Genomic DNA, 15,689 nt, shown 5'->3' on the forward strand with positions numbered 1-15,689 from the left:
GCAGTGAGCTATAATTGTTCCACTGTACTCCAACCTGGGAGACAGAAAAAAAAAAAAAAATTCCCACAAAGGTATATTGTTTACAGCTAAACACATACGTAGGCAACATAAGCCAACATTCAATGAAATGACATCAATCTCTAGGCAGTGGTTACCTGTGGGAAGGGAATGCAGTGAAAACGAGGAAGGCGAGAGGCATTAACTTTGTCAAACTTTTTATTTATTATTTTTTTTTGAGACAGTGTCTCACTCTCACCCAGGCTGGACTGCAGTGGCGTGATCATGGCTCATTGCAGCCTCGACCTACCCAGCTCAAGCAACTCTCCCGCCTCAGCCTCTTGAGTAGTTGGGACTACAGGTGAATGCCACCATGCTTGGCTAATTCTATTTTTTTATAGAGACAGGATTTCACCATGTTGATCAGGCTGGTCTTGAAATCCTGAGCTCAAGTGATCCATCCACCTTGGTCTCCCAAAGTGCTGGGACTAAAGCTGTAAGCCACACCGTGCTGTGTGCCTCATACTTTTTATTTCTTAAGAAGAAATGGCAAGAGTCAAAACAAACATTATTAACATTTTGGAGATGGGTACTCAGGAGTTTGTTATGTTTTTTTTTATACTCTTTTGTATTTATTCATTCAACAAATATTCAGTGAGCACCTACTATGTGTCAGGCATTTTGTAGGCTCTGGGGATACTGCAGTGAATCAAAAAGACAAACATTCCTGCCTTCATGGAACATCTCTATGTTTGAAATGTGTATAATTCCTTGTGATTATTTATTTACTTATTTATCGAAGACAAGCTCTCACTATGTTACACGAACTGCACTTGAGCTTCTTGGCCTCAAGCAATGCTCTCACCTCAGCCTCCAGAGTAGCTGGGACTACAGGTGTGTGCCCCTACTCCTGGCTTCTTGTCTTTATTTTTAGTAAATGAGTAGGATCTTCTATTGCTGAATGAAAAGCACCCTGCCTTTCTCCAATCTCCTCCATTCTGCTCAGTTTTCTCTTCCCCAGAACTTCCCACTATTAAACCTCTGCAACTTTTCATCTTTCGCTGTTAACAATCTTCCCAAGTCTTCAACCATTCCACAGATAACGTGAACAGGCTACATCCCAAGGACACGGTGTCCTCTGCAGCAGCAATCCCCACTCCAGTGGGACGTGGTCCTCCACATCCCATGCCAGGGCCGGCCATAGCCAGCCTGTGACAGAGTCCCCGCTCTATAGAAAACCCACCACCTGGCTATACCTTCTTTCTCCCCACCCTTGATGTCATTGCCGACTTCCTGGTCACCTCCACCACCATGCACTGAAAACCCTGGGGACTGCCTCAGTCTTCTCCCCATCCTGACGCCTGCCATAGCCCTACATGCCAATGAGTGTGTGGACAAGCCCATCCCACTCCTGAGCCTTCCATTTCTGAGTGTCTTCAACACTGATGACCTACCTGTCCACTGCAGCCCCATCCTACATTATCATGGCATCCCTAGAACTGTCCTCCTTGGAAAACTTTCACCTCCTACCTCCCTTCCTCTGACCTTGGTCTTTTTCTCTTCCATCTATATCCCCACCATCACCCCTCAAATACTCTGTCACCTCAGAGAACCACCGAGCCTTCACCTCCATTTTCTCCCTGTTCTGCCTCTTTCCAGCCTGGGCCTTTTTTCTCTGAGCCTCTCTCACCAGCTCCCTTCACAATTCCCTGCATCCGACTTCCACAGCCCCAGGCCAGTACATGCCCTGGACCAAAGCCCCCGCTCCTTTCTCTTCCTCTCTGGATGGAGTCACCCCCACCCTGGGAAATCGGGCACCTGACATGGACAGTCGAGGTCCCCATCCATTTAATTCCTTCTCCCCTTCAGTGACCAGTCAAACCTTCCCTTCTGAATCTTCCTGCTCCATCTCTGATCCCTAATTCCCGGGAGAGGACTGCTCCACCTTCACCAAGAAATCTGAGCAATTAGGTCTGATTTCCCACAGCTCCTAGCCTTGCCTCCAATGCAGCCATGGGCACCATCACCACCTCCCCTCCTCAGGAGAGGGGGCATCCTTCCACACTCCCTCAGGCAGGATCCCAGGTGCCTTGCTGTCCCCTAGCCCTCACTGCCAAACACCAAGTTCCACCAGTTTACCCTAAGATCTGGGACCACAGCTCCAGTTCAGGCTTTTAGCATCTTATACTCAACCCACTAAAGAGCCGCTAACTGGCCTCTCCAACTTCAGATATAACCCCCCAACAGTCCTCCACATGGCTGCCAAAACACCCACATTTGGCCATCATATCCCTGCTTAGATACTGTAAAGCCTGCCAGGCACGGAGGCTCATGCCTGTAATCCCAGCACTTTGGGAGGCTGAGGCAGGCAGATCACCTGAGGTCGGGAATTCGAGACCAGCCTGACCAACATGGAGAAACCCCATCTCTACTAAAACTACAAAATTAGCTGGGCGTGGTGGCACATGCCTGTAATCCCAGGTACTTGGGAGGCTGAGGCAGAAGAATCACTTGAACTCAGGAGGTGGAGGTTGCAGTGAGCCAAGATCACGCCATTGTACTCCAGCCTGGGCAACAAGAGCAAAACTCCTTCTCAAAACAAAACAAAACAAACAAACCAAAAAAACCATAAAGCCTCCCTGATACTCACAGAAGGACGCCCAAGCACCCACACACAGCCCCCAGTGCCCTCCAGACCTGCCAACCTTTGCACAGCTCGCATCGTCTCACACTTGAGGCTCAGCCTCACACCAGCACTTCCAATCCCCTGCACACTCCTGACTCTTTCTTACCTCTGTGCTTCTGCTCAAGCTCTTCTGTGGCCCAGAATGCCCTCCCCCTCTTCCCCTCTTCCTCATTCTTCCACTCAGCTCAAGTGGTCCTTCCTCCAGGAAGCCCTCCTCGCCCACCCCAGGCTGGGTTAGGCACCTGTCCTTTATGCTCCCAAAATGCCTAGTGTATCTACCTCTATCAATGTCATTACCAAATTGTCCTATAATTTTCTTTTAGTGAATCTCTCCCCAACCTGATACATGGCAGGTGACCTTAGAAAGACATGCACACAAAATGCCCAAAGGCAGAAGCACAGGCAAGATGAATTCTAGAGATTCTCCAACATGTACATGCTGGGCCACACCAATCACACACTCCACAAGCTGGCAGTCACTAAACATCCACCCACACACTCACCAGACAGGTGTGGGGGCAGCCCCCTCTACCTGCAGCCACTCAGGTCATCACCTGGGCATGATTTTCTTCTACAGTCCCCTTCAGGGGGGCCTCTTGTGCCACATGTCCCATTCCCAGGGCCCTCTGTAGCTAATACCCCATCCTCTACTGTGCCTCCCCAAGCACAGTGCCCTTGTGCCCACCTCCCTGGAGCACTGTACCTTGGCCAGGGATCTTACTATGGGACTTTCCATAATGCCTCGAAGGAAGATCAGGTCCAGCTCTGCAGCCCCCGTGGCATTGGGGAGGGATCCCAAGTTGTCCAGGACTTGCTGCATGGCTGGGGGAAGGTATGGGCAGTGAGATACACAGGTACCAGCTGGGTACAGAAGACCAAAACACACCACAATACTTGCAACTTCCCCACCCCCATGTCCCACAGAAGACAGCCCCTCCCTGGCAACATTCCCCTCCCTGCCCAGCACAGGCACCCCAGGCCCTTGAATGCCTGGGACAGGGATCCTGGAGGAAGGGGACAGTTTCCTTGGCCTGTTCTCTCCACCCTAGGTAATGCCAGCCTGAGCAGGTGGGAGGCTCCAGGCAGCTGGAAGAGACTCTGAGGTGGAGAGAAGGGAGAAAGGGAAGCAGGCATCAGGTTCCAGGTCCCGCCCTGTACCAGAAAACCACAAGCTGTTGGGTGGATCAGTTGAGGCCAGGAGTTCGAGACCAGCCTGGGCAACAAGGCAAAACCCCATCTCTACTAAAAATACCAAAATTAGCCAGGCATAGTGGTGTAGGTCTGTAATTCTAGCTACTCAGGAGGCTGAGGCAGGAGAACTGCTTGAACCTGTGAGGCAGAGATTGCAGTGAGCTGAGATCACGCCACTGCACTCCAGCCTGGGTAGCAGAGCAAGACTGTCTCTGGCCGGGCGCGGTGGCTCACGCCTGTAATCCCAGCACTTTGGGAGGCCGAGGTGGGTAGATTGCCTGAGGTCAAGAGTTCGAGACCAGCCTAGCCAACATAGGGAAACCCCGTCTCTACTAAAAATACAAAAAATTAGCTGGGCATAGTGGCAGGCGCCTGTAATCCCAGCTACTCGGGAGGCTGAGGCAGGAAAATCGCTTGAACCCAGGAGGCGGAGGTTGCAGTAAGCTGAGATCCTGCCATTGCACTCCAGCCTGGGCGACAGAGGAAGACTCCGTCTCAAAAAAAAAAAAAAGAAAGAAAAGAAAAGAAAGCCACAAGCTCCTCACTCAACCTCTAGATGGGCTGAAGCCCAGGGCTCAGCCACCTGTACCTGGCAGGCTCAAGGATGAGACAGACAGTACTTGCAGCAAGTCCCTGAGTACAGGCCCAGAGTCAAGAAGTAGCCACACGGGCGCCAGGGCCTGCAGAGCCTCCAGTCTAAGCACCACTAATTCAGTGTGACATTGTACAAGTCACTGTCCCTCACTGGCCTCAGTCTTTCCTGCCTGTAAAATGGATGGATTGGGCTAGATGATGTCTACAGGCCTTCAGCTCTGAGTGACAATGATCTGTAATCACTGAGAAATTAACATAGATGATAGGAAGTCAAAGCTGAGGCCTGGAATGCTGGCAGGGGCTAGGGAAACAGACACTGGAGGCCTTGGTGTGACCCAAAGGCCGAGGTCACACCGAGTCATCACAGGGATAAGCAAACTCTCAGCCCAGAATGGGACATAACGGAGGACACGATAACACCTGCAGCTGGGCCGCAACAACGCCCCTGAGACCTGAGGCGGGGGCTGCCTTCACTCACTGGCAGAGGTGGGAGTTCCAGGCTGTGGCAAGTTCCGGGGAAAGGAAGCAAGAGGCAGAATGTGCCCAGCTGGGGGCAGAGATGGGTGAGGGGTATCATTACTCTGCCACCATGCCGCCCATGCCTACATCTGCATAACAGCACCCAGGCCACGGAGGACGGGGGAGGATGCACCCCTGGCGCCTCTCAATGCTCGTCAGTGCCCCCCTCCTCCAGGAAGGAACAGGAGTGGGGAGGAGGGGGCACTGGAACTGGAGCTGGCAGAGATGGTTCAGGGACTCCTGGACTCCCATCTCCTTCCTCCTCCTGCTCCCTGCCTTCTCCAGAAAAATAATCCAAGCTTGCCCTTCAGACCCCTCTTGCTCAGGCCAGGGCTGGGCATTGGTCAGAGACCTGCGAGACCCTCAGTGGGCTCTGAAAGAGGCCAGGGCAGGGACCCTTCCCTTCCTGCCAGGGTATGCCAGATTCCCTCCGTCAGTTATCTGGGGGAGGACTGAGCCAAGGGAGTTGGTGCCCTCTGCCCAGGACAGCTCTCCTGAAGGTGCCCTCAGATGACCTCTCCCAGGCCACCCTCCCCAGATGCCCCGACTCTGCTGGAGGAAGGTAGGCTAAGGCGCCAGCTGCCCCGCCCCTATCTGGCCCGCCCTTCCCTACCTTCCCTCTGGAGCTCCGCTTCCTCAGAAGACTCCAGGGATATACCCTCCAAGGAGACCCCGCTGCCTGGGCTGCCTGCCATGGCGGCCCCCAGACCCTGGGACTCCCCGAGCGTCCTATACGCCGCCGTCTTCCGCCTCCCCAGCCAGAGCCTGGCGGGGCTGGGGAAGGCGGGAGTCGGGGAGCGCCCTCTGAGGAACCAGCCAATGGCAAGGCTCAGCCGCCGTGACCGCCTTGCTGATTGGCTAAAGCCCCGACTGGCGCTGCGCGGTGCAGAGCAGGCGGTAACCCGGTGGGAGAAGGGTGTTAGGCGGGAGCCCTAGTCCCACAGATTGCCCGATCCCCAGCATGTCAGTGTCGGTGGGGATGGGGAAGAGGGGGCTAACAGGAGGTTTTGGGGAGGGGGTAGGCATGCTGCCCCTTCAAGACTGGCGCGGTACCCCGAGACCCTCCCCTCACAGCCAACTTCAGGAGACTCGAGGGAGAAAAGTCTTGGCCCATCTTGTCCCTGTACCCTCTTTTCTAGAAGCCCCTCCTCTAATACACCCCATGCCACCTCCTCCCTATGCCCTCTGACCTCTGCTCTCAGTCCCCTCTCCAGGCCCTGTTTCCTTTACAGTGGTCCCTCAGTCGAAGGAAGTCCCCAAGAACGACTCAGCCCTCCACCGGAAGGCAGCCTCACTTGGGCATGGGGCAAATACCTCAAGCCTCAGACGCCTCCCCCTACCCGCCCTTGGTCAGCCACGGGGAGGCAGGGTACGTGGGGGAGGTGGCATCGCTGTGGGTAGGGACGGTGCCCCAGCCCTGCTTACCCCTCGCCTCACAGCAGCTTCTTCCCCTCCCCCATCTCTGAGGAGCTCTTCCCTTGATGAAGGGGGTGATGCCCAGGAAGCAAGTCAGGCATCTTGGAATTCAGTTCCCCAGAAAGGAAAAGTGAGGGCACATTTGCACACAGGGAAAAGTGTGGGCAGAAGGGAGGGACTCAGCTCCGCCCCGGTGACCCCATTCCTCTGAGATCCTGTGCCCAAGAGGCCACCATCAGGGTACTGCAGCCTCCACTCAGCCATTCCCTGAGGAGTGGCACCAGGTCGCATTGCACCCCTGGTTGCCATGGCAGTAGAATTACACACCAGGACAGTAACCCAGGGATGGAGGAGAGATTTAAAGGGACAGCTCCACCTGAAAGCAGCAACATATCCCAGCCTTGATCCAAAAAAGGGAGGGAATCTGGTGACAGGGGAAGAGGGAGCAAGGCTGCAGGTCAGGAGATGCCAGGTTCAGGATCTCTAAGTTCTCAGCCCAGTGCCACTGCCCATTTATCTCCCAACTCTCAGGAAAAGGGTCCCTGACTTTACCTAAAGTAGATATGGGGTCTCCCTGCAAGAGGAATACACCCATACCCTTTCCCTCCCTTCAACCATACTGACCGTTGGGAAAGGGCGGAAAAAGGACCTTGTTAGCTTTGCGCTTTGCAGAGTCCAAGGCAGGGATCTGCCAGGGAAGGAGGAGGGAAGGGGAGCCTGAACTCAGAGGCAGGGACACAGCTGTTTCTCTATCCTGTGGGAAGTATAATGACCACCAGATAATAAGGGGCAGAACCCACTATTAGATTTTTGAAGCTGGGAGCTAATGTAGCTCGGGATAGGACAGAGGCTGCCTGAAGGAAGAGAAACACTTTGTACTTCTTCCTTTGAATATGAGAAGCCAGGAGCAGCCCCTCGAACAACATGAAGGGGAGCAAGAGCCCCAGGAGTCCTTTGAGGAAGCAGAACCCACTGCCACATCCCAAGGCTCTACTCCCTGTCCCCCATCCTCCCCCACCATGTCCCCGTCAAGTGGTCTGCAACAAGGAAGCCAAATTGCTGGGCTTCCTCCTCCTCCTACGCCCCAGTCAGGTACTATTGATGGGTTTACTGGACAGCCCCGGATGGAGAGGCCATTAAGCACAGGCTCAGGAGTGGATTTAATTAATGCCTAAGCAGCTTACAGTGGGGCCTAGGCAGGCTGAAAGAGGTGGGGAGACCCCAGGGAGCCCAGCAGGCTGGACAGGAGATGGGGGACTGAGCCCTCCAATGCTGCAGAAGCTGGGGACAATAGTGCCATCCCTCCACTGCAAAGAGAAGAGGCCTTTCCTGGACAAGTGTACCACAGTTTAGGCCCTGGCTCACTCCCTTCACTTTCTCAGAGAGGAGGGACAGAGGAATCATTCTACCCAAAGTGGCAGCCCTGGAACCTCTGGCAGAGGCAGTATCGGGGCCTAGAGCAAGGGAAGGAGCTGCATAGGAGGGAGGTATCCAGACAGGGGGAAGTTCAGACAACTCAGAGCAGAACCATAGCAGTTCCCAGCTGCCCGGGCCTCAGAGGGCCTCTAGCACAGGGAACTTAACCTTCTGGGGTCCTGCATGCACTACAGGAATCCATGAGCCCCTAGAGTGGAATGTACCTTTTGTGCATGGATGTATACGTCTACGATGAGGGCTCACTGCTGTCACCAGATTCTAAGTGACTCAGGACCAATAAAAGTTAAGAACAGGCCAGGTGTGGTGGCTCATGCCTGTAATCCCAGCACTTTGGGAGGCCAAGGCGGGTGGATCACCTGAGGTCAGGACAGCCTGGCCAACATGGTGAAACCCAGTCTCTACAAAAATACAAAAATTAGCCGGGCATGATAGCAGGTGCCTGTAATCCCAGCTACTTGGGAGGCTGAGGCAGGAGAATCACTTGAACCTGGGAGGTGAAGGTTGCAGTGAGCTGAGATCCCACCACTGCCCTCCAGCCTGGGCAACAGAGTGAGACTCCATCTCAAAAAAAAAAAAAAAAGAAAAAGAAAAAAAAAAGAAAAAAGTTAAGAACACTGATCTTGTCCCATCATCTCATCTTAGGGAAATCTCAGGTCTTCAAAGGGAGGTGACTGTTTCAAGGACACAGGGTTAATGCCAAAATAACAACTCAGGCCAGGCACAGTGGCTCACACCTGTAATCCCAGTACTTTGAGAGGTCGTGGCAGGTGGAGCGCTTGAGCTCAGGAGTTTGAGACCAGCATGGGCAACATTTTTGTCTTTACAAAAAATACAAAAATTAGCTGGCCATGGTGGTGCACACCTGTAGTCCCAGCTACTCGGGAGGCTGAGGTGGGAGAATGGCTTGAGGCTGGTAGGCAGAGGTTGCAGTAAGCCAAGCTTGCGCCACTGCACTCCAGCCTAGGCTAAAGAGCCAGACTTGTCTCAAAAACAACAACAACAACTTGGTGGCAGCGGCAGCAACAGCAGCATAATAATTATGACAATTCCTAAAAGTAATGTGCTCTCCCATTATAGCCTTTGCGTCTCACAGCAGCCTCTTTACAGAAGAAATGCGAGCTCCAAGAGGTTAAGCAGTTTGCCACTGAGGCTTTGCTAGTCTGTCTGAGTGGCCCACTCCCTTGTCCTAATGCCTCCTACAGAGCCACATCCAGGTATCCTGACCTGGTATTCTCGTTCCTTCACTCACAGCTTCCTGACCCCCAGTACCCCCTGTCCACCTCTGGCATACGCTGGCCTAGTGGGCAGCGATTATGGACTCCTCAGCCCCAGGCTGTGCTGCTGTAATCCCTCCACCTCCAAGCCATTCTCCAAGGCCCAGCTCCGGGGCCACCTCCTGAAGGCCTGGTCCTATGCCACTGCCCTCCAGCAATAGTACGGGTCACCTCTGGAGCATGCATCCCCTGCCCTCCACGGAGGTGAGTTGTGCTCCAGCCCTACACTGGAGCAGGTATGGGTCTTATTCCTTCTCTTCTCCGTTCCAGCACAGGAACCCACACAGAGGAGATGGTCACAGCAGCTGCCAGAAGGAATGGCTGAGTGGTAGGGTGGACAGCAGCGGAGCCAGTTGGTTCTTATCTGGAGCTGTGCAAGTGCCCACCCCTAAGTCCTCCCCTGGCACCCTCTGAACCACTGAAATAAACTAACATCCTCACCCCCTTCTTACCAGACTCAGAGTTGGTGGCGGCAACCGGCATGGTGAAGGAGGCAAGGGCTCTGAAACGTCTCTCCTGGAGAGGGGAGAGAGGAGGATGAGCGGATACAAGGGCAAAGCAATGGGGAAGGGAATAGGAAGAGCCTCCCCTTCAGGACCAGCCAGAAAGGTAGGGGAGAAGGTGCTGCCCAGACAGTGGGGGTTGGAGAACAACAATGATTCCAACAGTCCTGGGAAGCAGGAAGAGCAGGTATTACTTGCCTATTTCTCTGAGGAGGAGGAGACCAGGGAGGATAAGGGAGGTTAACTGATTTGCCCAAGATCACAAAGCTAATAAGGAGAGCTAAAATGAAAATCCAGGTTTTATGATTCAAAAATAAGTATATAAATAAAGTGTTTCTTCCTGCTGTCTTTTTTTTTTTTTTTTTGAAGAGGAAACAGAATTTTTAGAGGGTAAGAACACAATTTGGCTGAGCAAGGTAGCTCACACCTATAATCCCAGCACTTTAGGAGGCTGAGGCAGGAGAATCACCTGAGCCCAGGAGTTTGAGACCCACCTGGGCAACATGGTGAGACCCCCATCTCTACAAAAAATTAAAAATTATCCGGGCGTGGTGGTGCGTGCCTATGATCCCAGCTACTTGTGGGGCTGAGGCAGGGGGATCTCTTGAGCCCAGGAGGTAGAGGCTATGGTGAGCCATGATTGCACCACTGCACTCCAGCCTGGGCAACAGAGCAAGAACCTGTCTTTAAAAAAAAAAAAAAGAAGTCATTTTAAAAATAATAAAAGAGTCCATAATTTGAGCCAAAGTAGAAAACATGAGTACTCCCAGACTCCCTGAGAGCCAGAATCACATTGATTTTATTTGCTTCTGGAACCTAGGCCTACCAAAGCGTCGATGTTCCACAGACATTTATCTGGGGGGCTGACAGAAGTGATATCTACCTCTCCATGGCCCCTCTGGCTTGCTCTCTCTCCTTTCTCCCTTTCTTAGCTCAGAGCTGGCACAAGGAGACCAAGTGCTCTGGGCAGAACCAAGCATGGAGTCTACAGCCCCAGTTTCCATTCCAGGGCCTCCCCAGGCTAGGAGTGGCTCCCTCATTCTCCCAGGAGAGGGCAGGGGGTTACCCCCCACCCTTCTTCCCTTTGCCTTCCTGGGCATGTGCTGCTGGATAAAACCCTAATTCCCAGTTGCCATGACAACAGGAGGCAGTGGCTCACAGCAGGGGTGGGGAGTTGGGGGAAGCATCTGGCAGTGCCCACTTTAGGACTGAATGCCTGCTGAGTCCTGGGGGTGGGGGAACCACAGCAACTCCACCTCCCTCCAAAGAAGATTCTTCCCAGAGGACTAGTACCTGATTTCAATAAAACCCTCTCTGCTCCCATTCCCTTCTCAGGCCTGAGCCGGTCACCTGAGCTCAGGTGACAGAAATTACAAAAGTGAGGGGGATGGTTCCCTTTCCTCCCAGCTCTGCCCCTAAGGACATGGAAGAAAGGTGCTTTCGGGGAGAGGAAGGACACCCCTATTCAGGCTACACCCAGGCTGGAAGAAATGCCCAGGATCCACTGTGCTGGCCTGTGCCCCTGGTGCCAATCTCTACTCCCAGAGAGCAGGGAGGAGGGATCCCTTCCCTCCCGCTCCCAGGCCTTGATGACCTGGAGCCTTCTCCTGGCTGGCGCTGCTCTCCCTCATAGGGTCAGAGAAGAGACTCCAGAAGTCCTCCTTCCCTAGAGCGTGGAGGGTGGGAAAAGGCAGGGAGGATCCTGTATGAAATCAGAAGTCTTGCCCAGCCTGCCTGGGTTTTCTCCCGGGGAGTCGGTTCCCACGACATCGGCTGGCTTTGCTCCCCCATGCCCGTCCAAGCCTCTGAGAGGGCGGGGCCTGGCTGTGCCCACAGGAGAACGGCAGTGCCAGGCAAGCTAGCCTGGCTCCGTGCCAACGTCCTGCACCCAGACATCTGGGAACCTGCACCTTGGCTTCCAAAAGCCTGGGCCCAGATGTCCTCTCAGCTTTGCCTCCGAGATATCCACATCACCCAAAGTGTCCGTAGGCGAGCGGACCAACAGTGAAAGGGAGAGGTTTCCTCCAACCTCCCACCCATCCCTCCATCCATACACATACAAAGAGGTGCGGAGAAGAAAGGTCTGACAAAGGCGCTTTGGAGAGCGAGAGGTCGCGGGGAGGTCTGGACAGACCTGAGGGCCAGAGGATGGGGTCGAAAGGCCAGGAGGACGTGCATGCTTGGACAGTCAGATCACCCCTGCCCTAACGGACCCAGCCCTAACACCCTGGACGCTAGGACCTGGGGGAGAGGGGCGTGTTGTGAGCCATCAAAGAAGGCTCTCTGCTTGCGCGCCCGCCGGAGACCAGGGATGAGGTCACTAAATGACTGCTCCGGCCACCAACCCCCACCCCGTCTTTATCCGCAGCCCCCCCCCCCTTAATTGACCTAACTTTCTAACCCTGGCTCTTCGCTTCTGGCACCGGTCCCCTCCCAAGTCTCCAGACCCTAACCCTGGCTCCCGACCCGCCCCGCTACAGCCTGGGAAGCGGGAGAAGCAGCGCGACCCTTTCTGCGGACCCCCTCCCAGGGAAAATTGTGGTGTTGGCTGCCTAGGGGGACCAGGGGGCTACCGGGACCCAGCGCAACCTCAGTCTCGCTCCCCAACCCCCGGAAGCGCTAACAGCACGGTTCTTACGTAATGCCGGGCTTCTAAGTCCCCCCAACCCGCACAGCCCCCGGGGAGGCCGCGCGGATACCCGGGCCCCTCACAGCTCACCACCTTGTTGCCTGAAGCCACTTTGGAGCCCCTACCGCAGGGGCGGGGACCAGTGTCGATGGGCGGCGGGGCTTGGTTCTCCCAACCAGCACCCCAGAAAGAGGGCCCAGGGGCGGGTGGAGAGGGAGGGAACGGGCCTGGGTGAAAGGGGCCTGTGGAGTTTAAACCCAGTGAATAGGGTCCTAAGTGCCGCGCCAGGACGAAAAGGAGACGGAGGTCTTGGGGTGGGTGCTGGCCCGGGGGCCGGGGGACCCCTACCTGCGCCCCGGGGAGCCCCTAGCTCCGGGCGGCTCCAGCGCAGCCGGGCGCTCAGCGTTTATTGCTTGTCAATCGCTAGCCCGGCCCTTAAAGCGGCGAGGCCTCTCCGCGAGGGGGCGGAGGCCCGGAGGAGAGGGGAGGGGAGGAGAACGCGGAGGCCGGCACAACTCGGAGGAAGTAGTCTTTCCCAGCAGCTGGTGGGGGGGGCAGCCAGGTAGTGGTTTGGGAGACACCGCACAGAACACGACGCCCTGCTGGCGTCCCACTGGGAAGGGTTAGGGAGGCAGGACTGGTACCAGTACCTGCTGGTGTCCCTCGGCTCCCAAGGATCCCTTAAAAGGGCGATGGTAAAAGTGCCTAATGAGACCGGCTTGATTACTCCGCCCACCCCTCTTGGCTTAGACCCGCGTTCTAGTTCCAGGCGTGCCTCACTTTTCCTCGTTATCCTGCTTCCATTTTGAGAAAAGGAATAGGAGGACTTTAGAGAGACTCCCAGGAAGCAGGATACCAGCCCCAGAAGGCCTCGGGATCGGGGCAGCTTTTTAAGGACTCGGAGGGTGGATATCTGGATTCCAGACTTTCCAGAAATTTTGCAAAAAAGAGGAAATGTCTTCCTGAAAGGATTCAAGAGCCTATTTTAGGTCTGGGTGAGGGAGGCCTGGTCCATTTCCCTGTCTATGGAATAAAGAAGTAACTGGCTAGGCTTCCTCAGAGTCCCAGCCAAAAAAGTAAATAAAGGGTTAAACCCACTGGCCCGCCTTCGCCCAGCCCCCGGCTCCACCCCAGATCTGCTAGTAAAGGATACTGGGCCTCCAAATACGGGAGGCTCTGTGCAGTGCGACTAGCATTTGGGGCTAGCTACGCTACTTCTCCGACCTCGGCGTTCCGCCACCCAGTCCAGTTGCTCTTAACAAAATGTGGGAGTCATCCCTCTTCCTTGCTAACTGGATTCCTAAGATCATAAACAGACCCCATCTTTGGCCGAGCGTGGTGGCTCACTCCTGTAGTCCCAACACTTTGGGAGTCAGAGGCGGGAGCATCGGTTGAGCCTAGGAGTTCGAGACTAGCCCAAGCAACATAGTGAAACCCCATCGCTACAAAAAATAAAATAAACAAAATTAGCTGGGCGTGGTAGCGCGCGCCTGTAGTCCCAGCTACTTGGGAAGCTGAGGCTGCAGTGAGCCGAGATTGCAACACCGCACCCCAGCCTGGGCAACAGAATGAGACCCTGTCTCAAAAGAAACAAAGAAAAGAAATGGATTACACCCTGGAAACTTGCTTGGAAATCTCAGAAATTGGCATCTATCCCGAAAGCAGGGGACTGGTCCCTGGGTCCCAAGACTCAGCTCTCCCCTGAGTTCCAACGGTATAAGTTTGGATATAGGCAAAAGCCACAGAGGCGGCCAAACTGCTGAAAACCACATTGTTTAGGTGACCCAGGCTTTTTTTTTTTTTTGAGACGGAGTCTCGCTCTGTCACCCAGGCTGGAGTGCAGTGGCGCGATCTCGGCTCACTGCAAGCTCCGCCTCCTGGGTTCACGCCATTCTCCTGCCTCAGCCTCTCCAAGTAGCTGGGACTACAGGCGCCCGCCACCACGCCCGGCTAATTTTTTTTTTTTTTTTTTAGTAGAGACGGGGTTTCACCGTGGTCTCGATCTCTTGACCTCGTGATCCGCCCGCCTCGGCCTCCCAAAGTGCTAGGATTACAAGCGTGAGCCACCGCGCCCGGCCCCCAGGCTTTTATTGAGAGAAGAAAGTCATCGAACCCAGATAGCTTTGACAGGAATTGCAGGCTTTGGTCTCTAAACAAAGAGGGTTCCTGGAGCGCATTGCTTGCAGCTCTCTCCTCCATCTGCAAGAAGGATTTTCTAATCCTTCTTCTTTTTTTTTATTTTTTTATTTTTTGAGACGGAGTTTCACTCTTGTTGCCCAGGCTGGCGTGCAATGGCACGATCTCCGCTCACCACAACATCTGCCTCTTGGGTTCAAGCGATTCTACTGCCTCAGCTTCCCAAGTAGCTGGGATTACAGGCATGTGCCACCATGCCTGGCTAATTTTGTATTTTTAGTAGAGACAGGGTTTCTCCATGTTGGTCAGGCTGGTCTCGAACTCCTGACCTCAGGTGATCTGCCCACCTCAGCCTCCCAAAGTGCTGGGATTGCAGGCATGAGCCACTGCACCTGGCCTAGAAAATCCTTCTAATTGAATTCAGGAAGAGTTCCCCTTTCCATTATAAAGGCTACCCTCCACTCTCACCTGTCCACCTCTGGGCTGGAAATCACTCAGCTATTTGTATTTTGGAAGAGGAAGGCTCTTGAATCTCTACAAGATATTAATTACTTCTCAATCAAGCAATTATTACCTCCATAGCAACCCACATCAAACCTTCCATTCCATTTAGGAACCTCAGGACAGGCTGGGATCTCAGATTCTGGCCCACCTGGGGAGGTGGAGCCCAACTCATTATTCTTAGCAGCTGCCCTGCTGCATTCTTCGGTCAACAAGTATCTCTCTAATAAAGGCCTTGCAGAATGCCAGCCTCTCACATCTGTTCAGGACCTTACAATTGACAAATTGTTTCATTCTCACAACAGCCTTGTGCAATTACAGAATGAGAAGAAACATTTCTTGATGCAGAATAGGATGCTCCTCTTCTCTGCCAGGCAAGGTACCACTTTCTGTGATACTGAGATAGATAAGGGCCCTGACCTCCTAGAGTTCACAGTCTGGGGTTGAAGTTGGGAAGGAGTGTGTTACATAGATACAAGAAGCGCTTCTTGGTAGTACAGTTGAATGCCATAATAAAGGTGCAGTGTGTCCTAAGCTGTTCCCCAAAGGAATAGAGGTGCTAATGGTTGGCAATGGAGTAGCTGGGAAGGCAAGCAGGTTTGAGGGTCAGCAATGCATCCCCTAGCTGTTAAGGGCTGCCCCCTACCTCAAGAGGGGAGTGAGTCCTCCTTCTCTGAGGTCTGTAATTAGCTCTGCCTTCCTCCCTGCCTCAGCCTCAGAGGTCATAAGGGCGCAGGTAGTATCTCTCCTTCCCCCAAAATCAAGGTATTCCTATGGTGGTGTTCAGCCCAGAGTTTTGGGAGTCA

The 15,689-nt window shown here is 54.1% G+C and overlaps 1 protein-coding gene across 5 annotated transcripts in view; it reads right to left on the reverse strand.

Moving 5' to 3' along the window:
- The window catches only part of MPP2 (MAGUK p55 scaffold protein 2), a 32,416-nt gene extending 19,715 nt beyond the window's left edge, over positions 1-12,701 (reverse strand). The window contains exons 1-3 of one of the 5 annotated variants that reach the window (XM_032163787.2): positions 12,595-12,701; positions 9,567-9,630; positions 3,387-3,505 (exon numbers count right to left, since the gene is read on the reverse strand). In XM_032163787.2, coding sequence (XP_032019678.1) covers positions 3,387-3,505; positions 9,567-9,597 — 150 coding nt within the window. In that variant the 5' untranslated portion in view covers positions 9,598-9,630; positions 12,595-12,701. Of the gene's footprint in view, positions 1-3,386; positions 3,506-5,600; positions 5,755-6,412; positions 6,576-9,566; positions 9,631-12,255; positions 12,292-12,594 lie in introns of those variants that run through there. The other 4 variants (XM_032163788.2, XM_032163789.2, XM_058445260.1 and 1 more) reach the window with 4 other exon arrangements.
- Between the last annotated feature and the right edge of the window lie 2,988 nt (positions 12,702-15,689).

Source organism: Hylobates moloch, unplaced genomic scaffold (genome assembly GCF_009828535.3).
Source record: "Hylobates moloch isolate HMO894 unplaced genomic scaffold, HMol_V3 SCAFFOLD_10, whole genome shotgun sequence".
Classification (NCBI taxonomy): domain Eukaryota; kingdom Metazoa; phylum Chordata; class Mammalia; order Primates; family Hylobatidae; genus Hylobates; species Hylobates moloch.